General features: G+C 37.6%; 3 protein-coding genes across 6 annotated transcripts; 2 read left to right on the forward strand and 1 right to left on the reverse strand.

The window, feature by feature from the left end:
• The first annotated feature begins 197 nt into the window (after positions 1-197).
• Positions 198-6,815, forward strand: ebag9 (estrogen receptor binding site associated antigen 9). Its single transcript, XM_046847423.1, has 7 exons — positions 198-582; positions 1,040-1,136; positions 2,949-3,027; positions 3,629-3,787; positions 3,905-4,012; positions 5,102-5,193; positions 5,780-6,815. The coding sequence occupies exons 2-7, from the start codon at positions 1,054-1,056 to the stop codon at positions 5,895-5,897; spliced, it is 639 nt and encodes a 212-aa protein (XP_046703379.1). The 5' UTR covers positions 198-582; positions 1,040-1,053; the 3' UTR covers positions 5,898-6,815.
• A 2,675-nt stretch (positions 6,816-9,490) lies between these two features.
• On the reverse strand, positions 9,491-19,090 carry sybu (syntabulin (syntaxin-interacting)). Of its 4 annotated transcripts, none has more exons than XM_046847420.1 (8): positions 18,863-19,090; positions 15,612-15,671; positions 15,271-15,442; positions 14,924-15,151; positions 12,538-12,640; positions 12,148-12,297; positions 11,232-11,387; positions 9,491-11,140 (listed from the first exon to the last, which is right to left on the reverse strand). In XM_046847420.1, the coding sequence occupies exons 2-8, from the start codon at positions 15,633-15,635 to the stop codon at positions 9,982-9,984; spliced, it is 1,992 nt and encodes a 663-aa protein (XP_046703376.1). In that variant the 5' UTR covers positions 15,636-15,671; positions 18,863-19,090; the 3' UTR covers positions 9,491-9,981. The 4 variants fall into 4 exon arrangements, with proteins under 4 accessions (XP_046703376.1, XP_046703374.1, XP_046703377.1 ...); XM_046847418.1 differs by having other exon boundaries at positions 18,713-19,090; XM_046847421.1 differs by having other exon boundaries at positions 14,924-15,124; positions 18,713-19,089.
• Positions 19,091-21,218: 2,128 nt separating this feature from the next.
• gdf6a (growth differentiation factor 6a) lies at positions 21,219-27,328 on the forward strand. Its single transcript, XM_046846313.1, has 2 exons — positions 21,219-21,661; positions 24,843-27,328. Exons 1-2 carry the CDS (start codon positions 21,316-21,318, stop codon positions 25,736-25,738), a joined length of 1,242 nt encoding a protein of 413 aa, XP_046702269.1. The 5' UTR covers positions 21,219-21,315; the 3' UTR covers positions 25,739-27,328.
• Positions 27,329-27,972: the final 644 nt, after the last annotated feature.

The raw sequence follows: 27,972 nt of genomic DNA on the forward strand, positions 1-27,972 counted from the left end.
AAGCACTAAGTCTACCAAATGCCATAAATGTAAATTCCAACTAACAATAATGAACATATCAGCAGCATAATCACTAAAGAGTAAAACAAACAATTCAAAACAAACATATTGAATGTGATAGTGGTTCTGGGTGGAATTTTCCTTTGCCATGGTACATCGTGGCGCGCATGCGCATTGGTGCGTCCAGCTGATCTGCCACTCACGTTCACCGGAACTTGAATTGGCTGGTCTTTTTGATATTTCCGGTTAGGGTAGACTGCCTGAAGATTGGTGAATGTGAACGTTAAGGTGGATGCTTTGTGTGTGTGTGTGTGTGAGTGAGAGAGAGAGAGAAGCGAGAATAAAGCTACACTGTAATAATGTTTTTAGTGCTCAGTGCCAGTCGGACACAGTGGCCCTCTGAGCAAACCGCCCTGACTGACAGCTAGAGTCGGAGCTGCTTCCTGTTACTTGTTAAATGGAAAATAATTTCAATTTAATGTACTTTATTTAGACGTTTTGTCTGTCGTTGGGCTCTGTTTCTGCACCTCGTTAGCTAACTAATGCTATGCATTCACTGAGAGTTCCTCGGGTATCTGCCTGGTGAGTACAGCACGCTTGCTAAGCTACACGTTAGACAGGGACGTTACTCTGATGGTGATAGATTAGCAGCTTTAATATTTCCGAGCATATGTTAAGATGTCACGTGTATGAAATGCGTTAGCACTGTTTTTTCCTTTTTCCCAAACGTGTATAATGAGGCTTTAGTGCAACATTAGCCTAGCTTGGCGGCTAGGCTAAGTTGCTAATTGTGCTAGGTTGCAGTCTTTCCACAACCTGTCTTGTTTGGATGCAAGGCCACAAGCAGAGACATGGTTCAGGATCATGTTAATCATTATTATGATTCTCACTGATTGGATTTTGTATGGGCATGGAGATTAAGTGAGCTGAAGAGATGTAGTTAGAAGGTCGCCCAGGCTTCAGAGCATGTGTTTTTTTTGTTCAGGGTTGAATGAATTCGCTGATCTGCACCCTTGTTTCTTTTTTGCACGTGTTTTAGACACTTGGATCACCATGGCCGTGACTCAGTTTCGCCTGTTTAAGATCTGCACATGCCTAGCATCTATCCTGTCATTCTTTAAAAGGCTCATATGCAGGTGAGTCCTATACCAGCTGCTTCTTTCTTATCATGATTCTAAAGATACTTTTGTTTTATCACAGCTTTGATATCCCTCTTTTGGGCCCTATTTCCCTCCAACATCGAGTGTATAATATAATGTATGTATTTTTGAACCTAATTTGTGTTCTTTATGGCTATTATTTGGCCGTTATTACACAGTTTGGCACACACTAAATGAAACTAAAAACTAAACTGTTCCCTGGAAGTAAGAGACTCAAACCAAGCATATCAGAGCTGCTGTGCACAAAATGAGGTCTGTAAAGACACGGCCCGCAAAGAACATTAGTGTGGACAAACTCTAGTGTTTTGAAAACAGTCCTGATCACATCCCAATGAACACCTTTGGGATAAACATTGACTTCACCCCAGGCTTTCTCTAACCGCACTATTGCTCTTGTAGATGAACGGGCAAATCCTGACAGTTCTGCTCCAAATCCAGTAAAAGGCCTTCAAAGAATACTGGAGGGAATTATACCATGAAAGCTGGAAGGGGGTATCAACAGTACATAAATGTGATGGCTAGGTGTTGGTTAACCTTTGGTCATATAATGTATCTAAAGTCTTAAGAGCTCATCTTGGTTTGAAGTTATTATTAAGGACTTGGGGATGCAAGTAGACCGATGCTGGTATCGGGTATAAGTCGGGTGCACTCAAAAAAATGCTACAGTATCAATTGGGTGATGCTTTGAGACGTGAGGTGTACACTGCCATACTAATAAACAGTAGACGTGAAATGGCAGCGATCTGGTCGTATTTCACGTAGAATGATTGCAGTTAAAACAAAGCGTACTGCAAACTGGACTTTAAAAAAAAGAAATGTAATATTAGGAAGAAGAACATCACCTTCCTACAACACAAATTACATGATTAATCTTCTTCAATAGAAACTTCAGCATGTTTAGTTAATTTCTGGTGGTAAACACTGGCTAGGTGAGGAAAAGTAATATCTAGACATAAGTCTGGGTGAAGGAGAGGGTGAGAACAGCTCTTGCAAAGTGTATTGTATTTTAGGTGCGGCCACTATTTAAAGTTTATTTCTATAGCGCTTTTCACAATGGACATCGTCTCAAAGCCGCTTTACAAACCGTAAGGATTATAGAAGAAAAATGTTTAATATAAGTGAATTATGTGTATTAATTCCCGATGAGCACGTCTGGGGCAACTGTGGCAAGTAAAAATTCCCTTAGATGGTATGAGGAAGAAACCTTGAGAGGAACCAGACTCAAACAGGAGCCCATCCTCATCTGGGTGATATAAAAAATAGATAATGTGTTGTTGATGATACAAACAAGGCAATAAAATGTCACTTTTGTTTCATATTGTTTTAAGTATTATTTTTAGGTGCATAGATAGTTTCCATAAGAAAATTATATACGGTGCTCTTCACTAATATTGACTTCCTTGGTAAAATGAACCATGTGCTTACATGTTTTCCAATGTAAATGCTGCTTTCTATGTAAATGATGCGGGCGTCCCGGTGCGTGTTGTAATCAATATTAGATTTATTGTACTTTTTTTTTTTTTTTTAAACTATTAGTACTTTTAATTAAGAAATGCAAATAAATGTGCAAAAGCATAAATTCACTTTAAACTTGTAAAAACTGTAAACCGTATATTGTGTTTAAGAGCTATTAACATTATAAGATATGCAATTGCTTTGAACTATATGGTGTAGTCATAACAACAGAAATTCTGATTGTCATTTGGTTAAAAGTAGCCAAACATGTCCTAATACACTTCTTAACCCTATCATGACTCTGTATTAATGTTGTTCTGTTCTTGTTCATAGAACTGTAAGATCACGCAAACGAAGTGGAGATCAGATCACTCTCCCTACTACGGTTGATTTTTCCTCTGTACCCAAAGAAGTAAGTGTATGTTCGATTTAGCTTAATCGTGTTTTTTTTTTTTTTTTTTTTTCCAGCTTTTTTCTTAGTCTGTTTAAAATAAAGGTTAAAATCACATTTCCATAACCTTGAAAAGCAGTATTTAAATAATATTAATAGAGTTATGTGTCTTAAATAGGAAAATGGATAGCAAAAAAAATGTTTAATTTCATGGTGCTTGCCTTCAAGATCATATAATAAAGTTAAAGCTGCAGGCTATGTGATTTTGGGATTTTTCCCCCTGTGGTGGAAAAAAAAAAATGTATTGCAATCAACCTGAGGAAGAACATTTTTCTACCATGGTTTGTGCTACATCATTACACATTTCACGTACACGCGGTCCACGTTATGTGCATATGAAATACACGCGCACACAGTAGCATGGACGGAAATGCACCAACCACATTTATATACACTACTGAAGCAAATTCACAAGTAGATGATTCAAATCTCTTTAAATTGATTGAGTATATGTGTAGTTGGACTACTTTCATTTAATCATCGTTCATTGAATGCATTCATCTCTGTAGGCATATTTGCTATTTTATTTATACTGTATCTAACATATGATGTTCTTATATAGCCAGAGATAGAGGAGTGGAGTTCATGGGATGAAGAGGCTCCCACGAGTATAAAGATCGAGGGAGGTAATGGAGCTGTTCCATCCCAGCAGAACCAGATTGAGGATGAAGAGCCAGATTATTTTAAAGACATGACTCCTACTATCAGGAAAACACAAAAAGTTGGTTTATCCTTGTTTGAATTGTTATGTTAATTATCTTATCGTTTTATTGTCTACAGAATAGTGAAGAGAGTTTGCAAGTAACACAATTCTTCCTAAATCTTCATCTCTTACCAGATTGTCTTGAAGAAAAGGGAGCCTGTGAATTTCTCTCTCCCTGATTCAACACTGGGCTTCTCCAGCAGACTGGCTGTTACTCAGGATATGTCATTTATCCAGCCTTCGGTGAGATGTATTATTATTATTTTTTTATTATTATTTAGTGTAGAAAGTAAAGCATGCGGTCTGGATAATTCTCCTTATAGTGTAATTGATCTGATGTACTCCGCAGTAGTGCATTAACACAGATGGACACCTTTTTTTTGATTAATCTGTAAATCTGAAGCAAAATATGTTTGCAATATGCAAACAAAGTATGAACTTGATGCCCTAATTTATACAAATTTATTCTGTGCTCTACCACGCCTTTCAAATATGTGACCTTCTTCCGACTCGACTACACGTGGTGAATCAGAGAAATGTGTAATGATATGAACCAGGTATAAACTGTAGGTTTACTGTTCAAACACTATGGACCAAAAATATTGGGACACCTAACTTTTCCAGCCACATGTTATTCTTCCCCAAACTGTTAAGCACAAAGTTGGAGGCACATAATTGTACAAGATGTTTTTGGATGTAATAGCATCCAATTTTTTCTTTACTTTAACTAGGAGACACAAACCTGTTCCAGCATGGCAATGCGCCTGTGTACAATAGTGCTTTCCATTAAGATCTAGTTTATATGGGTTGGAGTGGAAGATCTTGAGTGGCCTGCTATAGAGCACAGACCTCAAACCTACTGAACACCAATGCTGACTGCACTTCGGGCCTCCTCACCCTACATCAGTGCCTGTCCTTACTAACACCCTTGTGGCTGAATGACCACAAATCTTAACAAGCACGCTCCAAAATCTAGTGGCACATATTCCATTTACTTCTATGGCATTTGGCAGACACCCTTATCCAGAGCAACTTGCATCTTCTGATCAACTGCCTGGGGATCCATGAAATTCTGGAGTAAGAACAGGAGCTTTGAGGATTTGGATTTGGACTGTAGTTCATGTCAAAAGTCTGCTACACTGATTCAAGACTACAGTTTCAAGCTACAACCTCTTAGAAGTGTCGGTTATTATAACAGCAGATGGGGACTGAATATGAAATGGGATGTTCAAAAAGTGCACGTGTAGTTTATGGTCAGGTGTCTACAAACCTTTGCCCTGTAGTGTATTCTGGTGCTTGCTTTGCTGAGAAACTTCTATATGTGGCTTACAGGCAGAGCTGGGAGACTTGGAAACCTGGCAGGAGGACCCGAATGCCTGGGAGGATGAGTCTGATGCTTCGTGGGAGGCAGAAGAAGTGTTAAGGTATTACAAAATCTGAATCTTTACGTAAGAAACACACATTTTTGTAAAACTGCATGACAAAAAAAAAATTTTTATTCCTTTGATTCCACAGTGGTTTGCCAACAATTTTTTTTTTTTAATTTCTTGAAGAATTTTTAATCACAGACTTTACATACACAGTGTTGTGGAACATCTGCAAGATGCGTCTGTTTATACTTGCGTTATAGCTCTCACTAGTTTCTATTTATTTCCCTTCTGTTAAAATTAATAATAGAACTTATTTATTACAATTACAATAATACATATAGCTACAGGGTTCCGTTTCACTTCACTGACAGTATAGTGAACACAATGTACATTTAGATCATTTGTCCACTAGATGGCAATAATATACAGTCGGGTCTTCAAGAAGCTCTTCTTTTCTCTAGCTTTTTGACTTTTTCTAACTCTTCTTATTTTACTGATTTTTCCCCACTTCTCAGTATTAAAGTTTATTTGGCAGTGGAGTAAAATGTAAAGAATTAAGGCTTAAGAATTTCAGTAAATAATTTCAGTTCACTGAATATTTGGTGCTTGAACTAATCATTGATCTGCTTGTGGATTTCAGACAGCAGAAGTTAGCAGAGCGGGAGAAACGTGCCATGGAACAGCAGAGAAAGAAAATTGAGAAGGAGGCACAGAGAATGATGAAGAAGGAGCAGAAGATTGCAGTGAAGCTTTCCTAACATTTTTAGGCAGCACTGGACATGAAAAAGAACCCCAAATTATTGTCCACCAACATCTTTCATCATTTTTATTCTCAGTTCAACATGCCCAATTTTCAACCATCATATGTGAAATCCTATTGATTTTTCTCGAGTTTTACTGATTTCTCGAGTTTTTTCCTTTTATTCTTTGTATAGAATTAATTGTACCCTTTTATTGAGATCACTTATAGTTGGGACATTGCTAATAGTACACACACAGAAGAACGTGGAACTTTAGCATGTCTGTATTTATATATAAAAGAAAGGACTGTAATGTGAATGAGGAATAACTTTCTCATCCTTTTTTAATTATTTGTGGAAAACATATTTTGGGATTGAGACATTGCAGAAAATGGCAGTTTTTAAAGGGCCAACACTCACAGAAGGTGGTCACCTGAATGTGACAAAAAGTAGTTTGAAGAACATCCCTGAAAATACATTGTGCTTGGAAAGCGACCTGTTTTTGAATGTGTGTGTGTGTGTGTAATGGAGTGCATGACTGAAGCCAATATTTAATGTAGTGTGGGTGGTAAAATGTTGGTTGCCATGGAAACATGGCAGTTTTTCTTTTGCCAATCTTGGACTGTCATCCTAAGCTTCTCTTCCGTCTTTATTCATCTTAAATTTTACAACAATCATTGCAGTAGCATATAATGCACTGGGTACAGCTTCTATTCAACACATGCCATATGTAGCACTCTTCTGTATAAAACTGTACCCAAGTGTATTTTTTTTCCCTCCATTATTTCTACAATGATTATTGGTAACTACTGTAAGGTGATAGGAGATGGTTTTGTGGATGGGAAAAGAATTATTGTCATGAATGGTTTTAGGTGCAGGTCATTTATAATGCTTATTTTATTAAAAAAAATTGTTTCAGGGGTAAATAATTTAAAATGTCCAAGATGAGTGTTTTTTTTATTTATTTATTTTTGAATTGGAACAAACATTAGGAACATATCACCATAAATTATCATGCAACAAACGTGCATTGCATAACTAAAAACTAGTGGCAGCCATTTTCAATTAAAAATCATGTAATTCAATTTATGTACAGAAAAGAAACCAACTACACTTGTGCATTATTGTGCTATTTAGATGCAGATGGTTAAATATAGCCTATCAATGTTGTTCCAGTTAAGTGCTCAGTGACTTTAGTCTGATTCTAATTGGTGAGCTTAGGCTTTCTTTTCATGCTGGCTTCATTTGCACAGAACTCCAAGTAACAAAAGTAAAGAAGCAAAATTTGGACACCAAATGTTTTGGCTGAGGTATGTTGAAAATGTATGCTAATTAGATTTTCCCCCAAGCTATCCTTTTAAGTTGCATCTCAGCAGACATGAAAGTTTCTCCAAAGATTTACAGCACAACAATCATGATTACATTCTGGAGACAATGTTCAAAGGGGCAGCTCTGCAGTACATTTGAGAAATCAGGCCTAGGCAACGAATGAAACATGAGTCTGTCATTTTACAAACAATGTTTCCATTCTGTGCACACATTCATTCTTTCCCTGTAATAAACTGTTTGGATTTATATGAAAAAAGAAAAGAAAAAGATGTGTTTATTGGAGCCTAGAGAAGGTGTACTTGAGGCCTAAATGGTGCAATATACAAGATGTTTGTGCAGATGTAGAGCTGCATTTCTACACAATCAGATCGGCACGTAGAGTCTATACCCAAACAGGCTTCGTGTAAATATCCTAAATCCTGACTGTGCGCTAGGCTTTAATGTCCTCAACACCGCATGAGAATTGCTCTGCTAAATGATTTAACACGACCAATTTCAGAGCCTATTCGAGGTCATCATGTTCCTACTAGTGGAATATTTCAGGGCTGAGAATGATGTCGTAATCTCCCATCTGTTTCTGCAGCGCCCTCGGCCCACTGAAGCTCATACATCCTGACCCACTTTAATATTCAAACGGTTCCTTTCATGCAAGAAGAAAGGATGGTGAACGTGTCGATTCATGGTATAATTTTTGAACCTCGTTTGAATTGAAGAGAAAAATGTTATTGCAGGTACAGGACTATTATGTAATCAAGAACAATTTGTACAAGTACTTTCAAATAGAGGATGTCTTTACAGTTCCTGCTGCTACGAGTTATATGCAGCCCCTCGGATCATTCTTTTCTTATTGTTTTTAACCATGTTTAACACATTGATGTAATGGCCTGAAAAACTCTTCATGGTGGTAAAAGTTTTGAAAATGATTGTATTTCAGTTCAGAAATGCCTTTCTTGTTTTGCAAGGTCCAAATATTCTATTATGATTCCCCAAGTCACAGCAATGTGCTGTTTGTCTAAAAGCGACTGCTATATATTGATTTCTTTTGGATTCAACATGTAGTAAATAATTCATTTGACAATGAGAATTACAGTATACATTTATTAAACAGGCTGTTTATCAATATGTGACCACTGCAAAAAAAAGTTTAGGAAGTAAAAACATTTAAAATGATTTATGATATTTAGTATATATATATTCCAGAAAAACTATGTTCAAACCCTGATTTTGCAGGGGACATTTGTGGCCCAATCGGTGGCAGTAAAATCGTCTATCCTGGGAATAATGACTATAATGGAGGAATCCACCCTGGATGGGAAGTCCCTCATCGTCACCATGCCACACAAATAAAGGGACCGCTCTAACCAATCTACCTGCCAATGAGAGGATATGAACGGGAGTACCATACAGAGAGGAACTCGAGCTAAGGATCAAACCTGGTACAGTAGAACTGTGAGGCAGAAACACTGCTGCACCACCATGCCCCCTGTCTCTTCAAACTACCACAATTATGGGAGCATTTTATGATAAACGCACCATTTTCTCCCACCTGTGCATACATTTTAGGACTTTTTTTTTTTTAAGTATGAGTACATACTTCCATGGAGCTCTGCTTGCCCAGTTTTACTGTTGTCAGACTATTTATATTGATAAATATTTGTCACATCTATTCAGCATTCTTAGTCTGAGTGGACTGATTGCAGATAAGTCAGAGCGTCAGTTCTCAATTTTCTAGCTTACTTTTTAGTGCTCACTGGAGATGAGAGCCAGGTTACACAACAGTGGTGCCCCATCTGGCATCTTACATCATCCCTCAACTAAGTGAGCCCCTCATATTGAAAGATTACATCCAAAAATCTATGAAAAGAGGAGCTTAAATCATGCTTCATTATGTAAAATGTTTGCTTTGTCTCTGCATGTGTAGGAGTTAACAGGACCAAGATTAAAACAATGTGCTTCTGCCGTCAGCTCTGCCCGAGTGAACCTCCTTTTACTTTAAAAGCCTTTAAACATTAAGAGGCTTTTGTGTGCAGTCATATTAAACAAGTGATAATAGAACAGATGAGGGAGTCTGAATAACAGACAACCTATATGGTTTCTAGTTTTATAGATTTGAAGTTGGCTTCTTTGCTCATCCAAACTATTTTTATTAACAGAAGAACTAAGGGGTTTTCAAATATTTCATATTTCCTCATTACATGCATTGCTTTAAATCCCTTCCCATTCCAGATCAAAACATTATCTGGGAAGAAAAAGAAAAAAAACAAAAAAAAAGTACAAACAAATAGGCTAATCATGCTTTAATAATAAATATATATTTAACATGTCTAATACAAATAAATATTGCACATTGCTCAGGCACAAAAGGGTCATATGTACTGTAGCATTGACTGTTTAGAGTCAGCAAGGTCACATGCTCCACTGAAGGCAAAAATTCACAAAAACAAAATACTGAACAAAGCTTTGAGGCTGCTCCTGTCTTCCAAAGAACATTATTGACAACAGTCAACACACAAGAAACAGACTAGCTGGCAACGTACAGCACAATAGAATGACCACCTACCCAGGTGATCACATCAGGGCAATAAGCAATACAACTTGTGACAAAAAAAAGAAACAAATAAATTAATTCAAGTTAATTTGTCATACAATTATTCACAGTGCAAAGTGACAGAGGGAAAAAAAAAAAGTAGCAGTATAGATATACACACACAAAACAAAACTTATTTAAAGCTATTAAGTGCTATAGTTAACTGTGCCTAAAGGTGATAGACCATTACACATGTGGCCCATACGTGACAAGGCGAAGAGAGTGCAATCCCATAATGCAACACCCACGGATTAAAGCTGCAATGCTGTACACTGGTGCCCCATCAATTTCATTGTGCTGAGAGCACAGCCAGGCCACTGTAGGAAGAACAGGTGCTGCTACAGCAACCAAATCAACGAAGTAGGTGTTGCTCCAATGGTTTTTCCCCACCACAGCTGTACTTGTACTGCTGCCACAGGTATCCTTCATGCCAAAGTCTAGCTCTTCTATGAACCCTGGATCCACTTCAGTTTCAGAACCACCAGGGTCCTGTGGAATTAGCAATGCAGAAAGTGAACGATTGTAGGGAATGTGGTTTATCCCCTCAATCAGGTTGGGATTTTGGGCTTGAGATAATTTGGTTTTGATCAGTTTCTCTTCTTGGGGTAGGTGGGATTCCTGTGTTTTGAAGAACATTTGGAGAACATTTGAAGACAGGCCAGAATTTTGAAGCTTAAGCAGATGGAAAAACAGAGCTTGAAAATCAGGGTTATAGAAGCTCTCATCTGTTTGGACTGCTTTCTCACCAGACACATGTTGCTCATCAGCAGTGGTTTGACTGTGGATTTGATCTTTTGAGCTCTTCATAGAGTCCTCAGCAGCACTCTGTGTCAGAGTGGACAGTCCTGGCGGGTTCATGTATTTGGCACTACCATTTTGGCTGCAATCTACAGCTGTAGACATGAGAACCTGCTCAAGCATGTCCATCTGGTTGGCCATTTCCTCATTAACAAGCAGCCCACTGTCAGTCATCTCTTCCTGCGCATAATCCTCAGCCTGCAGCTTTTTTATCTGCTTCTTTTCAGACAGCTTTTCTGGAGAATCACATATAAAGTCCAGAGTGGGTTCATCATGCAGGGTGGCACCGCTTTGCGCCAGTTCCATGCTATGCAGCAAGGATTCCAGCTTCCTATTCTGGATGTTAATGTCAATGAAGTACTTCTGAATGCCTTTATCCTTTTCCATTAGACTGTCTTTCATGGTCTCGACTACTTGCCGTAGCTGTTTTATCTCCTTGCGTGCCTCCTTGAGAGCCAGCTGTGCTTCCACACGGTGACACTCTTCCTCAATCCAGTCCTCACGCATCCGGCTCAGCTGGTTCTTCAAATCCTGAATTTCAGATTCCCTGATAGACAGGAAATATACACGTTTATGCTGCTTTAATGAGCGGGTCTTACCTGAAGACAGTATGCAAAAGATAAATCACTTTGGCTTACCGTCCAGAAACAGTTTGCTCAAAATCCCTGAGCTTGGTTCTTAGGTGACGGATTGTCACCTCTTTTTGTTGTAGAGGGGTCAGGTATTGCTCTGGATTAGGAGGCCTGATGCCATGATTGTCACCGCATGAATGGTAGCTCCCTGGAGTGGTTCTTCTATAATAGATAGATAGAATACAGATACCTAGCATGAATCAATAATTATACAAATGGTACATAGAATCTGATTCACAAATAATTCAACTGATCTATTAATTTCATCACACCCAAAATTATGGTATATTTCCTATGGAAAAAAATCTGTTGTCATTGTAGCCTTATACTTCTGTTATCAAAGTGAAGCACTATAGTAAGGGATGAATCAGTAAAGCACAGACCTGTGAGCAGAGACTCAAGCACAAGCTAACAGTGCTTTGAAGCAGCCTCTGCATCTCGGTTATAAATAACACACCAGAGAGAATGAGCCACATACTGCAGCATTCCACTCACACTATCAACAAACCAGATATGCATATAATGCCATACAGTACATACATTAATGATCTTCCATTTGCTATCTATTGTTAAGACATTCAATGCAACAATCTGAAAATTTTAACATCAAAATATAATAAAAAGAACCACAACACAAAAGCATTTGAAGCACACAACTGGCTGCATTAGCTATTCAGGCTGCCAGGCTCTACCACAAAATGGCTTTGAATAAACCTCCGCAGTCTGTAACCATGTGGGCGATGTGATAAACAATTTAGTGAATCATTTTGAAGTTCATCTGAACCCAAACATGACTGATTGTACTAAGCAAGTCCTTTACATAGGGTGCAGGAAGATTCTGCAATTGTCTGATAGACACACTGAACAAAATAATCATTACTTTGTCACTGTAATCAGATTTCTGCCTATACCATTGTCTTACCTGACAATAGGGCTAGAACTTCTGCTGGTGCATGATGAAGGGTTTTTTTTGGGTGGGGTTCTGTAAGGGGCATAAAGGTCTGAATCACGTGGTGCAGTAGGGCTTCCTGGAGGCTTAAACACAGGCTGGCTTCGGATGTGCGGGACACGACTAGAAAACAGACGACAAGATGATGGTCAACAATTACTAGCTATTACAGCTATAAGAGGAAAGATATGGGAAATGTAAAAATATTAACAAAATAAGACACTATAAAAAATAAATCCTCAAATGCTGTAGCATGAGCCCAACAATTTATTTAAGCAGATAAAAAAAAAGCATTTATAAATGAATTTTTGTAATATGATTTACAGGTGAATGTTGATCAAATCTGGAGGTGCAATATTTTACCTGTGTGAAAGGCAACCCTTTTTCCCTGTGGAGTTGTTGGCCATAATTCCACGGTTCTTTAAGCTTCCAGTACTGCTGGAGGAGCTGAAGTCAACCTCACTGCCTGCAAAACAAATGTTCTACACGTTTCAGTGAACCACACAAACATGGTTTGATCATTGTAGCTACAGAATCTCCTGCATCTCCTCCATTATTACTCACCTATAATTTGTACTCAATACACAATTATGCCCTACAAAAACTCAATAAAAGTAAGAATAATCAGATCAAATACACTAGACAAAAATAAAACACCAGCAAGATTGACATGATTTAGTAACATGGCATTTAAAAAAAACAAATAGCATGTAGGTGTAAGCTGATAGACCATAACATCCTGTTCTTGCAACATACATAAATACATAAACATTTACCTGAAAAACACCTCTTTCCTTTTGATAATACCATCACACTGTGAATGTAAAACTTGTGAGAAAACAGAACAAAACAAAGTGTTAAACCTAACAGTCTTTCAGTGCCGGTGGTGATTTTGATTTTGTTAGTCACTTCAGAACCAATAGGGAAGTTAACGACTTCTAATTTTACTGATTGGACAGCTGTGGCCTAGCTGACCAACCAATCAGCAATCACTCTGAGCATAAACAATCAAGCAAACGACACCTGCCTCATAGTGGTTTGGCATTCCTGGAAATAAAATAAAGCTTTCTGTCTTCTCAAGACAACTTCTAAATAACAGCAGTAGCATTTTTAAAGATAGGTAAACTTGATAGTAGGGGATAATCAGATTAGATATAAAAACCAAACAATTAATAAGATCAGAGTAATAAAAGTAATTAAAAAAAAATATTTTATTAATAAATAAATCTTACAGCCCAGGTTCCTTCCTTGAACAAATTGTAATGGTTTTAATAATAATAATAATGGGAATTATGTTGTATTGGTTTTATTGACACAGTAATTGTCCACGTGAGTCTGACCTAGGACTAATAGAAAACCTTTTAGCAACTTAAAAATACATTAGGATGTTTGTGGGATTGTTTTTGTTGGTATCTGTGCATCAATTTCAATTGATCTTTGTGTCTGTTTGGGTTTCCTCTGGGCTTCACTGGTTTCTTCCTACCTTCCAATACAGCCGAATGGGTTAACAGGGTTCTATGTCACACTGCACTTAAGTGAACATGTGATTATGTGTGCAAGAAGCCCTGTGATAGACTGATGTCACATCCGATGTGGCTCCCTGCTTCAGGATCTTCACTTGTCTTCAACAAAGTGTTCAAATATTTAATTAAACTAACTAACCTCTTAAAGTTAAACTAAAGTCCTGTTGTTCCAGAAAAGCTTTATTACAATATGTCATGTATACACTGTGCAGGAAGAAAGAGAAGAAAATAGCTTAAATAAGTTTGTATAGATAATCAGTTTAAATATACCTTGTAATTTTGAATTTCAGTTTTGACTTGGAGATTCAAAGGATGTGAGCAGAGGTTTGGAAATGCACAAGTGAGCTGATTATAAAGAACAAAACACTTTACAAAACTCTGTTAAAGTTTGGTTTAAGATTTAGCCAACAAGCCACAAACTGAAGTATTAATCGTTTTTGGAACAGATACATTAGCCTTCACCATCTGGAAGTGACAAAAGTGGTTTAATCCTGGAAGCACTAAAAAGATTTTTAGAGAGGCTTTTTAATGTGACGTTTTTAATCATGTGCTTTAAAGCAGAGATGACTATCAAGCATTACTCACCCTGAATTACACAGCAAACTATACATATATATCTATGAGACTTATGAATCCATGAAATGGTACCAATAGATGACCTTTGACTCACATAAATCATCTTTTTTTCAGTAAGACATTGTGCTAGAACAGCTAATGTGTTTAGTAGATAAAAATCCGTAAGGAGTTCCTGCATCATTTATCCTAAAAAAATTTTTTGAACAGCTTACATTACATCATAGTGCAGCTGCTTCACAAAAACTGCCTGATCCATGATAACAATAATTCCAAGGTCATTATTATATTGTTTGACTGAGTCAGTAATAGTGCAGTCCAGAATTTGGACCGTAATAAAACTTGAAACCTGAAAATAAATAGTACATTTGATAGCCATAATAGTATAAATCATTCTGATTCTATGCTAAGATGAATGTACTTTTAAGTTTTGAAAACATCATCAGATTTTTCGTCATTTGGCACAAGTAATCCTATTAAATTGGCAGGTGATTGCATAAAGTCTAACTTTTAACTTAGTTATTTAGGATTAGGTATAAACATTTATGTGCTTGAAAGTTGTTGTCTCCAAACTACACTATTATGCACTTGCCCAAGACTCCATGTTTCCTTTATAAAAGCTGTAAGATGAATCTTGGCAAATATTCACTCACCTCTGTGCCGAATAGAGGATTGGTGCTGCTCCCTGTTGTGCTTCCGTGTAATATCATTACTCTCGGCCACCACATTGACTCTGACCCTCTTGACCTTGGTCTTGCTTTTCACTAGAATGGGTGACCCCAGAGAGCTGTTGTCTGATGCAGATCTGATTTTAGCTGGAGATGGACACTGACTGCTCGGACATCCGGTGTCATCTGAAGCCACAGGAACAAATTTCAACACTGCAAGCAAAGTGAATGCATAATGCTTCTCCTAATCCAACTAGTCAGTGTTTAGACCTTGGGGCTTATCAACAATTCTACATGCAGCAGTGTCTGTCTTTAGGATATATGCGACATACCTGATGAGAAGCTGTTAGGACTGATGGTTCTGTTCTGATTTCTGCTGACATCATTGCTTTCATCCTCAGACAATGGAAACTTGGAAATCTGCGAATCCTTAGCACAGAAAGGCTGAACCATGAGACGGGGGATGCGACTGCGTGTGCTGTCCTTTCCAAATGACTTCTTCACCTTAATGTAAGTAAATTATTACTGATAATAAGTATGTAAATTATAACTGACAATTGAGCAATAGCAATCAACCAGTTGTCTGTGGTTATAATGATCAGTTTCTGCAATCTAAATCTAATTTCAGGTTTGACAGAAAAATCATGTTTGTGGGTAGAAAGAAAGCAAATACCTTATATTCCTGAAATGGCCCCATCCTTCTTGAGTCAAAAAACGGGTCGGGTCTAGTCCTCTAAGGGGGAAAAAAGATTGTTTCTCATTGGCTTCTTTTTAAAAATCAATTGTTGATTATTATTTAACATTTATTATTGCTTTATATGGATAATTTTATATTGTAAATATTCATATCTACACCAGCAGATTGTGTATATGTACGAATACATATGTAGAGCCTTGAGAATCTGCATACTACACACTACTGTTTGGTAGACTTTATATTTAATACTGAAAACATTTTGTCCAAATTATTCACAGCATAACTTTGAAAGCTACTGTGGTATGTGCTATTTGGTAAGATAAAATTAAATTATAACGTGTTTGGACATTAAATTGCTTAACAAAATGGTGTTGAACAGGATTTGCCTGCATGACTTTTATTGTGAAACCTGGTTGGAGTAAAGCACAGAAAGCTTTCATTTTCTCCTTCTGTATTTCACTTCGAACATGCTCACGAAGTAAATACAAATAGTTGTGTGTGTGTGTGTATATATATATATATAAGCTAATTCATATTAATTAAGCGTCCTTTTTACGTGGGTCACAACATATTTGTTTGACAAAACTGGGGTTGAAATGTTTACACTAACACCGAAACACTAAAATATACAAACACAGAAATAAAACAGACTGAAATTGAAGCACAGTAACCAGTTCACTGCAACTTGCAAGAACACACACACACACACACACACACACACGCGCGCGCGCACGCACGCACGGTCCACTGCAATATGAGGAGACTGGGTAGCCAATCTGATGGGATATGGCAAGACTTCAGGAAGGAATGGAAGGACTTTATGGCAGGAAAGGAATAAGTCCTTTCAAAACTAATAAATCATTTCTATTCCAGAACTGCTGACTACTTCTGTCTATGATTTATTTTTGGAATTATGTAGCAAGCAAATGGACTTATTACAACCTATTATAATATTGGCCTGTGTCAGACAGCTAAGATTCACAAAGCCTGACAGACTAAATGATAATGTGTTGGTGCTAAAGTACCCAATTTCTAAACCTTTTCTAGTGATTCATTTGGTAAAAATGAATAAATCACATGAATGTCTAACTTCTGCCATAACTCAATTCAACCACTAAGGAAAAACATTAATAATATGCATCTATTTACAGTCTTGAACAGATTGTTAAAGTATTTGTTGATACTAGGACGTTAATAATCAAAAATCTTTTTTAAAGATATCTGTACAGCCCCACATTTGTCATTACACTATTGAATACAAACAAATAAAAAAAGTTGAACCTGGCAAACTACCATCTGGATAAACACAGGTCAAGCTGCTTGGGCTTGTAGATCATCTGAAAAAAGTTTGGTATATGTTGGTAGAAGATAGAAATGCAGTTAGTAAAGCAACATTAAAGCGATCAACCTCGCTGTAAAGAAGCTGAAAAACAACTGTCAAAACAAATGATCTACAAGTCTGTCCCAGCTCAGCCTGTGTGATAGCTTCTGATAACTGCTTATTTCAAGCTAAAATGTTCTGTTTCTTTATCATTTCATGATTCTTGTGTGGCCATCATCATCAAACTTGTTTGTTATCAAGTAGATCAGTTTTGGAAATATTGCATATTGCCAGTCTTTAAGTAGCAATGCTTACTCTGGGTGTGTTTATGATTCATGGCTTAAAATAAATACACTAAATGTCAAAAGATTTAATGCTAAATAACATAGTTCTTGACAGGGACTGATGACCAAATATTTGAATATACTTTTCAAACCCTAGAAAACTGTAGATAGAATATATAATTTATTTATTTTTTCAAATATTACAATAGGCTAAATTAGCTGGTCATGTCAGTTTTGTGTACTTCATTGGAAATGATGTCATTGCAAAAGAGGATTATCACTTCACCAAACCTTTACATGCTTTTACACATGGTTCAGTTATTAAATCAGATAATATCTTTTCTTTATCTTGCTCTCTCTCTTTCTCTCTCTCTCTCTGTGAAGTACTAATTGGGGGGATCTCAGGTGGATCTTTGTCAAGATTTCTGTGAATTGATATACAGTATTCCAACAATTTACCTGTCTTCTTAAATAGAGGTCCTTGGGTTTTTTATTCACTGAATCTTCTGTGTAGCCTCACCTGGTGTTTATCATTTGCTTTTAGTAATTGTTGTCTATGCCACTTTGGGTATTGTTTTTTTTTTAAAACTAATTCATTAGTGACCTAAGCCAACTTAGCCAACTTAGAAGCATTGGCTGTGTCTTACACTTTGCACTTACAATAGAGTAGACCCAGATGATTTATGCTTGATTACAGTTATTTTTAGATCATATAAGATAGGATATGGGTCATGTGCAGTGGATGAGTAACTCTCCAATAAACTAGAACAATCTAGTTTAACAAAAATACTTTTTACAGACACTGTTTCTGGTGTTGTTTTTCATGCAGATATAGGAAGTACATTTTCTAATGTTTTGAAGATGCTGAATCATTAAAATGAACAGAATGAGCTTAAAGATACACCCCTCCTTAAAAGGTGTATGCAGTATACTTTGGAAGTACACTGCATACACCTTTCAAGGAGGAGTGTATCTTTAATAGTATGTAAGTTTTTTTTTCACCTTTAATATAAATCTTTCTCTTGGAACATCAATATTTTTGTAACCTTCAAAAAAATGTTACAAAAATATTGATGTTTCAAGAGAAGGATTTATATTAAAGGTGGAAAAAAACCTAAATACTGACGATCCCACCTCAGCAACAAGGAAAGCCACAGTTTGGCAATATAAATTCTGAGAATGCACCATATTGAACATGTATATATGATGCTCAAATGTTACACAATTAGGACAACGCGACAGTAACATTATTTACTATGCTTTGATATTATTATAGCTTATGTTTATATATATCTTTAAAGACTTTTCAACATTTTTAGTCAAAATTAGGTTAAATAAAATAAACTTTTTATTTACATAGTCTATATTAGGCTTAAATCTAGGACTATGAGAACTTGCGCAGTAATGGAAAGCACAGAGCTCTATGTTCACTATGTCTATGTGCTGTGGCGCAGTAGGTAAAATTCACTTGCCTTCTGAGAGGTGTCTTCTCCTTAGCGAGGTTTCACAGTGATGATACACAGCCCAGAAAACAAATGAAAGTATATGTGGGCGCATGCGTGCATGCGTATATACTGTATATGTTTGTGTATATGCGTGTGTCAAGCGTCCTATGATCCCACCTTGTGCTGTTCCTCACACGCTTTCGTTTCACGAGATGAAGACTTTCGTTATGGATGGGCAAAATCCCCAGGAAAAGACCAGATTCCCAGCTACGTCAGTCTGATATAAATACCAATGTCGGAGTGTGTTATGCAACAAGACCGGTGTTAACCCTTCTCTTTCTACTCCCCAGTAGCAGATTTCACAAACCTTTAGCTACAACTATGGAGTAAGCTGATGGAGCAGGCTATGTCAGAATGTGCAGAAATGTTACATAACACCATGTGCTTGCCTACTTCTTCAGTGCGCATGACGTCATTAGGAAGAGTAGTCCGGTTTACCCACGTCACTTCATATGATCTTTATTTTATCCCTCATATTGTGTATTACATCAATCAACAAGCTGACCACAATTACCAAGATTTCCCAGATCTATTCATTTTCGTTTCTTATATATGATGTAAAAAGCTTTAGATTCCGTTGATTTGCGTTAATACACCAGACATGTGCGACTCAATAAGCCTTTAGGCCTTTGGAAAGGTGGATGGATTGTGAGGTATGTGGAGGTAGATCAGGAGAAGGTATCTGCAGTGAGGATGAATTCAGGATGATCAGAAACACTCGGTGCTGCTGTTTGTCAGCTCTCCATGGTGCTGAAGTAAGAGAGCTGAGAAAAGCCGCCATGGATATAAGGCGCTGAGCTGCTGTCACAGATTTGGACGTGTTAAGCTCGGGTCTATCTCCTGAGCAACAGAAAGTAGTAGATTTTAATTACTTTTCATCTCCTGGTACTCCCAAAACGGGCTGACACAATGTGCATTCTATGATCATTATTGTTGTTTTGATATTCAAGTACGAAATGACTAGGTATGGCAGATAGCTCAATCTATAAATCAAGTGGATCCAATAAAATGCTATTAGATATTCATCTGTCATGTATTGTTGCTTTTTTTTTAATTTATAATCATGTATCAAAGAGCATTTATGTGTAGGGTAAAAACCCCCAAAGGTAAACACTACCCTCTAGCGGTAGAGAGGCATAACCTCTTTCAAACAGCACAGTATATTAGTAAAAAAAAATTTGTGCACATATGAATGCCAGCCATCTTAGAAAATCTATTTTAAATGGATGCTGTATTATGTAAATTATCTATTATATGTCATGTCTATTATAATATATAATATATAAAGTCACATACTGAAAATTATTATTATTATTACCTCTCCTGCCTATATATATATATATATATATATATATATATATATATATATATATATATATATATATATATATATATATATATATATATATGTAGATGTTTAAACATATTTATAGATTCTGCATTATGAGTACTCAAGTCATCTTGATTCTTGTGCTTGTCTGTTGACCGGCCTTTGTTTAATATGAAATTTCCTGATGCTGAAGAAGGTTTCTAACTAATGGATAAATGCATACAATATTATTATTATTATTATTATTATTATTATTATTATTATTATTATTATTGTTGTTGTTGTTGTTGTTGTTGTTTGTGTTACTGTTTTCTTGTCTCTTTACAGCTTTTTTGCAACATGATACTTCATAGTTAAACCAGTAGTAAATTGCATTGCATAATTACAAAATTACAGCATGAAGTCCCTGTTTAAATAGTTTTGCAAATGCATTCTTTCGGCATATTTCAGATTTCTTCATTCTGTCAGTAGATAACGGATAGGGGGCAGTACAGCTCCAGAAAACGCAACAGTGTAAATGGCTTTTCAGGGAAACTGTTCAGCTGCCCATACACAGTGTGGCATCAATGTGAGGTGTATTGCTAATAGACTATTTATCATTTTATATGTTAAAAGCTTAGGCTGGACACCTATAGACACAGACACCTATAGACACAGACACCTATAGACACAGACACATATAGACACAGACACATATAGACGCAGTATAGCAATTTGAGGATTATTAATGACAACAAAATTGCAGGTTGCGATTACTATTATTATTTTTTTAAAGACCAGAAATGGGTTGTTTGCAGTTTGAAGTAACACGCGCACAAAGATTTGCATAAAGCTTTATGCATGGCAGCGTCTTTAAGCTGAGCTGTAGCCGGTGCAACAGATCTGTGAATGTTTTGTGTCGACATGTTAACCCCTGTCAGTTATGTTAGTCCGCTCGTAATTTCGGCCCAACGTCGCCCCGAGGCTTTGCGGCTCCCCCTCCTTCGTGCGCGTTTCTCTCCCAGTCCCAGTGTGGAGATGGACAGAAGTGGGCAGAGGCTTCTCCGATAATTGTGTGGACGCGCGGCGGGTGGGCGTGTCCCAGCGGCTCCGGCGACCTCTTCGTCGGTGCGTAGGCAGAGCGCAAAGCGAGCGCGCGTCACTTGCTGTTCTTGAGCACACACCGCCTGCGAGTTAACGCGCACCAAACGCCGGCTTCACTGTGGAGAAGGCTTCGGCGCACATTTGGGACGCCGCCGCTATGGACGCCTTTCGAAACCTAGCGCTGTACGTGCTCTTGGTTTTCCTGTGGAGTTTACCGTGCACCCGTTCAGCCGCGATCGTGCCTTCGTCGGGGCCGAAAAGGAACAGGGGGTCTAGAAGCCCACATGATGGACAAAGGTCACCCAAATTTCTTAAAGATGTTTTTGCGTCCTCTCCCGGTCTAAGTGGACGAGATGATTTTAAGAACTCGGTTGTGCCACACGATTACATGCTCTCCATATACAGGACTTACTCTGCCGCTGAAAAGCTGGGGCTTAACGCGAGCTTTTTCCGCTCGTCCAAGTCTGCAAATACCATTACGAGTTTTGTAGACAGGGGAAAAGGTTTGTCTAATTATTTTATGCATTCACACGGAACTCTGGTGCGTTCAACATTCTGATTGCGCTCTAATGGGAGAAGGCGCTTCTTTTGCGCATTTCCAGGTTAAAGAGTTTCGTCCTTTTGCGCACAACATTTTGCTTCAATTTGGATGTCTTTTTCATAGTTGCAAGACTGGACTGACGTTTTGTCAAAAAAAAAAAGAAACCCCCAAAAAACAAACAAACAACAACAACAAAAAAAAACCCAGGAAGACTGGAAAATAAACGACTAAAAACACAAACATGCCAATGAACGTTAAATAAAATGTGATCAAGTTTATAAACCTTTAATTTCATTTTAACAAATTTTTATCACTAGCATGAACTTTTTACTTTAGGGAACAATTTAGACCTAATTGTAACTCCGCCTCATATTTTTGGGGCGTATAGTTCTATTTAAACCGGGTTTACTTTGACGCCAAAATACCACGCCAATAAAGTCCTACTTGGGACGTTTTTCTAAATTAAGGCAATAAATCATTCCTCTTACATTTTAGCGTGCAAGCGATCAAAACCCCTGTTTTCATCTAATTTCGCATTACACTGGAGAGTAACTGCAAAATCCAGTGTTGGATTATCAGTGCTCAGATGGACTGTAGGTCTTTATTATAACCTCAATTAACGAAAATGAACTTGTATAAACATAATACGTTTTCTTTTTAACAGCTTTTCAGGAGGACTGCAAAACTATCCAGTGAAAATATACTTTATTTCCGTTTATCTATATGTTCAATTAATTAAAATTGCGTAAAGTACACTAGAAAGCAGCACTTCTACACACGTATATGAATGTCCTAATTAAATGAGATCAATTGTCCTATTTTCTAGAAATATTTATTCATGGCAATGGATTTGTTAAAGCAGTTATCGCTACTGTGCAAAATAGTAGTTAGGCTGATTAATTATTATAGGCTGACACACGTTATTTAATATTATTTTAAGTTAAATCCCATTCTAAACACATATTGTTCTGTAATTTTGATTTGAAATTCAATGAAAGCTTTTTTTGGTCCAGTTTATACCTTCTGCTTGCATGTTAGCTATTTTCAGACAACTACAGAAAAGGTTTTTAAAGCGTGGTGATGTGACCACTGCATGCCTTTCTTTTCGGACACAAGACAGACGCCATAAATACATATTTTGACAAGGTTTCTGTTGCATATTAAAACATACTTCATTCAGTGAGATACTAGTGGACTGTGTAATGCATACAAATGGGGAAGTTAAAATGTAGTGTCTACAAATGGGAAAGTTTAAAAAAAAGCAGAATAAATTGTTTTAGATGGCACAGGAATAAATTAAACTATGCTGTGCTCGGTGCACCTTATTCAGTACTTGGTGTGACCAATTATTTTCACACAGGGGAGCGTTTAAATATTACAAGGAACACAATTTTATATATATATATATATATATATATATATATATATATATATATATATATATATATATATATATATAAAACGACATCGATTTAAAAACAGAACAAAACAGATATTTCCCAGATAGTTTACATCGTTATAGTTGCAAGAACAAAAACAATCGGATGAAATGTATGAAAATTACTTTTGGCACTTGAAGTAACTCATTAAAACGCAGATGCTCTCTCTCTCTCTCTCTCTCTCTCTCTCTCTCTCTCTCTCTCGCTCTCTCTCTCTCGTTCGCTCGCTCATTCTCTTTCTCTCTCTCTCCAAATTATATCTGGACAAAAATGCGCACGGATGTAAGTTGGACAGTAGAGGAATTGTTTGTCTAAAGCTCGGTTATCAGTTTTTTAAAATCTTCTAAAAGCTGTTCTGGCGGTCCTCAGTTCCCAGTTCAAGGCGTGTATTGCCTGTGCAACTCTGCAAACACGAGTGCAATAACTTTTACAGTCAGAATAATCAAGCAACGCATTTTTGCACCGAAAATGTTATCGTTGGCAGAGAGCATGAAATATAAGCATTGAAGTCTGTAAGGGGGGGACTGGGGGTGCAGAACTGTTAATTATTTGTTGACTTTGTATTCGATTTATTTCAAGTCTTAAAAGTTAATGCAAGCCATACGCGCATAGCAACAGAGATAAACATACCGTTTTCTTCTGCTTTAATGATGCAACTTGTGCAGAAAGACACACGCGCGCGCGCACATAGACGGGGAGAATGGATGGGGAAAAAAGCAGGAGTTTCTTTTATTTACATTAAGAACAAACTTGAGCACGCATAGTGTTTTTTATCATTTGACCAAAAACATGAATTATAATGTATTGTGATTAAACGCAATGGGTCTGGTTGAGCTGTACATCAGTATGGAATGTGGTTATATTGTTTTTTGCGCGTTGTTAAGATTTCCCAGGTTAGTCTGAACTGATCTTTCTTTCGTCAAAACGATCACACGAATTTCATGCCATTGCTCGACGTGGTTATGTGCGACTAGGCCTCCGACAGACCTCCGGAGAGAGAGAGAGAGAGAGAGAGAGAGAGAGAGAGAGAGAGAGAGAGAGAGCATGAAGTGTGTGTGTGTTGTTCGGCTACAATCCCGACTCCACTGGGCCATTTTTCTTGCAGCTTTGCGCAGTCTCTCCATCAGCGCATTCAAGAAATGTCTCCAGTTAAAGCATAACAGGTCAATGTGACATTTTGGATTCATTTCTTAGTTAATCTGCACACATTTCGTTTTTTTTTTTTTTTTTTTTTTTTTACCAGATGGTCGAAATGGTACAGCTCCCTTTTAAGCATCACAATATACAAAACGAAACCGGTAGAATTTGGCAGTAAATATCGGTCCATGTTTATTTGTAAAGGTGCATAAATGTTTTATTTTTATTATTTTGTTATTTACGCCTATAATAATCAGCTGATAAACTGTTTTCAGCAGATTTAACTTGACACACACATTAGTGATTTTAATGAAAAACAGCTATAACATAATATAACAGAATATATAACAAGGCGACCCACAGTCAAGATAATAATAATAATAATAATAATAATAATAATAATAATAACAATAGTAGAAGTAGTGATATTAATAACAATAACAATAACAATATATAATAATATATCGTTTTGAGTTTGTTTTTTTTATTAACAAAACGTGTTCTTTTTTTTTATTCTTTTTTCAAAAGCTGACTTCAATTTCTTCTTATTTTTTTTCTATCTTGCAGACGAACTCTCGCATTCCCCTTTGCGAAAACAGAAATATGTGTTTGATGTCTCCACTCTCTCGGACAAAGAGGAGCTGGTGGGAGCAGAACTAAGGATCCTCCGTAAACCCCCAGAGGACGCGATGTCCTCTCCGTCAGGTCTCTACAACATAGAGCTGGTGTCCTGCGCTTCGGACAGGTCTCTGGGCTCCAGCGTCTCCGTGGGACTGCGCGACGCACGAAACCCGGCCTGGGAGGTTTTGGACGTGTGGGATATGTTTAAAAGCAGACTGTCTCCAACTCACTCGAGTCAGCTGTGTGTGGAGCTCAAGGTCACAGTGAGTCAGTCCGATGCTGAAAAGGACTTGAGGTCACTAGGCTTTGACAGGGGCGGCCGTGCGCAGCGTGAGAAGGCCATCCTGGTGGTGTATGCGCGCTCCCGAAAGAGAGAGAACCTTTTCAACGAGATGCGTGGAAAAATCAAGTCGGCTCGAGGATCTCGCGGCTCCGAGCAGGACACCGGGATGCAATTTAAAGCGCGTCGGAGGCGGAGAACCGCGCTGAGCAGCCGCCACGGCAAGAGACACGGCAAGAAGTCGAAGTCGAGGTGTAGCCGCAAGGCGCTACACGTGAACTTCAAGGAGCTCGGCTGGGACGACTGGATAATCGCGCCCCTGGACTACGAAGCGTACCACTGTGAGGGCATGTGCGACTTCCCGCTTAGGTCGCACCTGGAGCCTACAAACCACGCCATCATCCAAACCCTCATGAACTCTATGGACCCGAACAGCACGCCGCCCAGCTGCTGCGTGCCCACCAAACTAAGCCCCATCAGCATACTGTACATAGACTCCGGCAATAACGTCGTTTATAAACAGTACGAGGACATGGTGGTGGAGCAGTGCGGCTGCAGGTAGCGATGCACGACGGGAATTTACGCTTAAACACACTTGAAGTCGAGGCCATCCGAACTCGAATCCGTGTCCAGCATAGAGTTAAAGGCTCTTGCAAACAACAACAAAAATATAAAGGCGTTCACTGTCATTTCTTGCCATAACCTGTAGTCTGATCATGCTTATCTTATTTTTTTACGTGAACTCCAAACTATCATCACTATGGCACCGACCCCTTTTTTCTGCAAGGATTTATTTTAAATAATGAGACGCATCCCTATTTACATTAGATCAACATACTCGTGCTTGCACAGTGCCTAAGCAGTTTCCATCAGCCACTTATCGAAACGCGTTAAAAAAAAGCTTAAACTAGGATTTTCTCGTGTCTCCGGCAAGTAGCCTAAGGTAACAAAAGCCAGGTTTTGTGCATAACCGTCTGGACAGGATTCACTGGGGATTTTGTTACACCATTATCTATGCGGACTGAAAGGAATGGGGTGTTGGGCACCTGTTCAAACGCAGCCAGTAAAACGGTGTGTCTGAGCTCACTGTGCTTCACTGCGGTCCGGTGCGCGTCACGTGGTCGTTTTTCGAACGCGTCCTGCTTTCGAACACGGTGTGCGCATGCGTTATTATTACACCGACTTGACCTGATTAGATCCGGTGCTGAGTGTAAATTTGCCAAATATTAAACCTGAAATCGCCATGTACTCAACTTCTTTGGGAAAGAGAGGAAGAGAGAGAGAGAGAGTGAGAAAGAGAGAAAGAGAGAGAGAGAGAGAGAGAGAGAGAGAGAGATGGAGAGTTAATGTAAAAGACCATGCATGAGCTAAGACAACTTTTTTTTTTTTTTTTTTTACAAAAAAATTAAAAAAAAAAATCCACTTGGGCAAATTTAGGTAAAACAAATTCGAAGTGCCTGGACATTTTACCGAATGGGGTTACCTGCTATAAAGTCCACAAAACAATCTCATGTTGGACACAGGAGACAGCAAAAGGGTGGACCTGCAAAAAGACATCTCAGAGAAAGAAATAAAAAAATGAAAGAAATTAGAAAGGATCCCAGCGCTCGCGTATTCCCGAAATGCACTTGACAGAAGCGGACTGTCCGGAGCCTTTTCCCCGCGCCTGACCCACTGCTGAGGGAAAAGAGACTCGAGCAAGATTTTATTTAAATGCACATTAGCTTCGAATGCACTGTTCTTCCTTATTTTGAGCTGTAAATATGTGTACAGTTAAAAAAAAAAAGAAAAGGGGGCAAGGAGTGGAGAAATGACCAGCCACGCTTTCTGTTTTTGTAAATGTACATTTTTTAAAAATGCACTCAAATCGTTATAATTTCTATTCTATAATTATTTTTTATTATTTGTGATGTACAGTTTCATGATAATCTCGTATTTCTTACAGTGATACAAATTAATAATTTAAAATTGTATTCAGTACTTGCTGAGGGTGGAAATACCAATATCGATGTCTACCTCATTATGACATAGAGTTGAAGTTTTGAGGTGCATTCAGTTAGAGTGTAAGAGATTTTCTTTTTCAGTTCTATATACAATATATCAATGGAGATTACTACACTATTACTGTACTAATAAAACGGAAAAGAAGTTATCTTTGTGTCACTAGTGGCTCATCAAAACACAAAAAGTGAATACTTTTTACCTTTATTTCTGAATAGTACATATCTATGATCACCGTATATTGTGTACACTGTCTTCTATTCTTTTTACATATAAAAGTGTTCAATATACACAAATATTACATGATCTGTTATTTTGAATACTACATTTTGTGACATTATACCTGATATACAGTGATTTTATACACATTTATATACAATTTTCTCTCCACTTTGTTATTTGTTTTATTTATAAATTATTTTTTTAATATAAAATTTAATTTTATGGGCAACATGTTATCTACTGAATTGTCATTACAACATCCAGTAGTCAATCCAGGCAGTTCAGATAATTAAATCTTTTTTTTGTTGTAAACCATTCTGCACCTTGTGCAGTGACCTCACAGCATATGGCCATGTGAGAGAAATCCAGCAGCTGTCAGCACTATGAGGCAGCATGTACGATCAACAGGCTGTTTTTCAATGAATTAACCATCCACAGGTCAAGTTTTCTTAACACTGTAATGTTTCCCAATCTTCAGATGAAAAGATTTAAAAGCAGGGATTGCTTCCATATAGGTGACTGGCCTTGGCCTGGAAGCAATTAGAAATTGCTTTGAAATGGCATATGTTGTCC

This window comes from Silurus meridionalis, chromosome 4 (genome assembly GCF_014805685.1).
Source record: "Silurus meridionalis isolate SWU-2019-XX chromosome 4, ASM1480568v1, whole genome shotgun sequence".
NCBI classification, from domain to species: Eukaryota; Metazoa; Chordata; class Actinopteri; order Siluriformes; family Siluridae; genus Silurus; species Silurus meridionalis.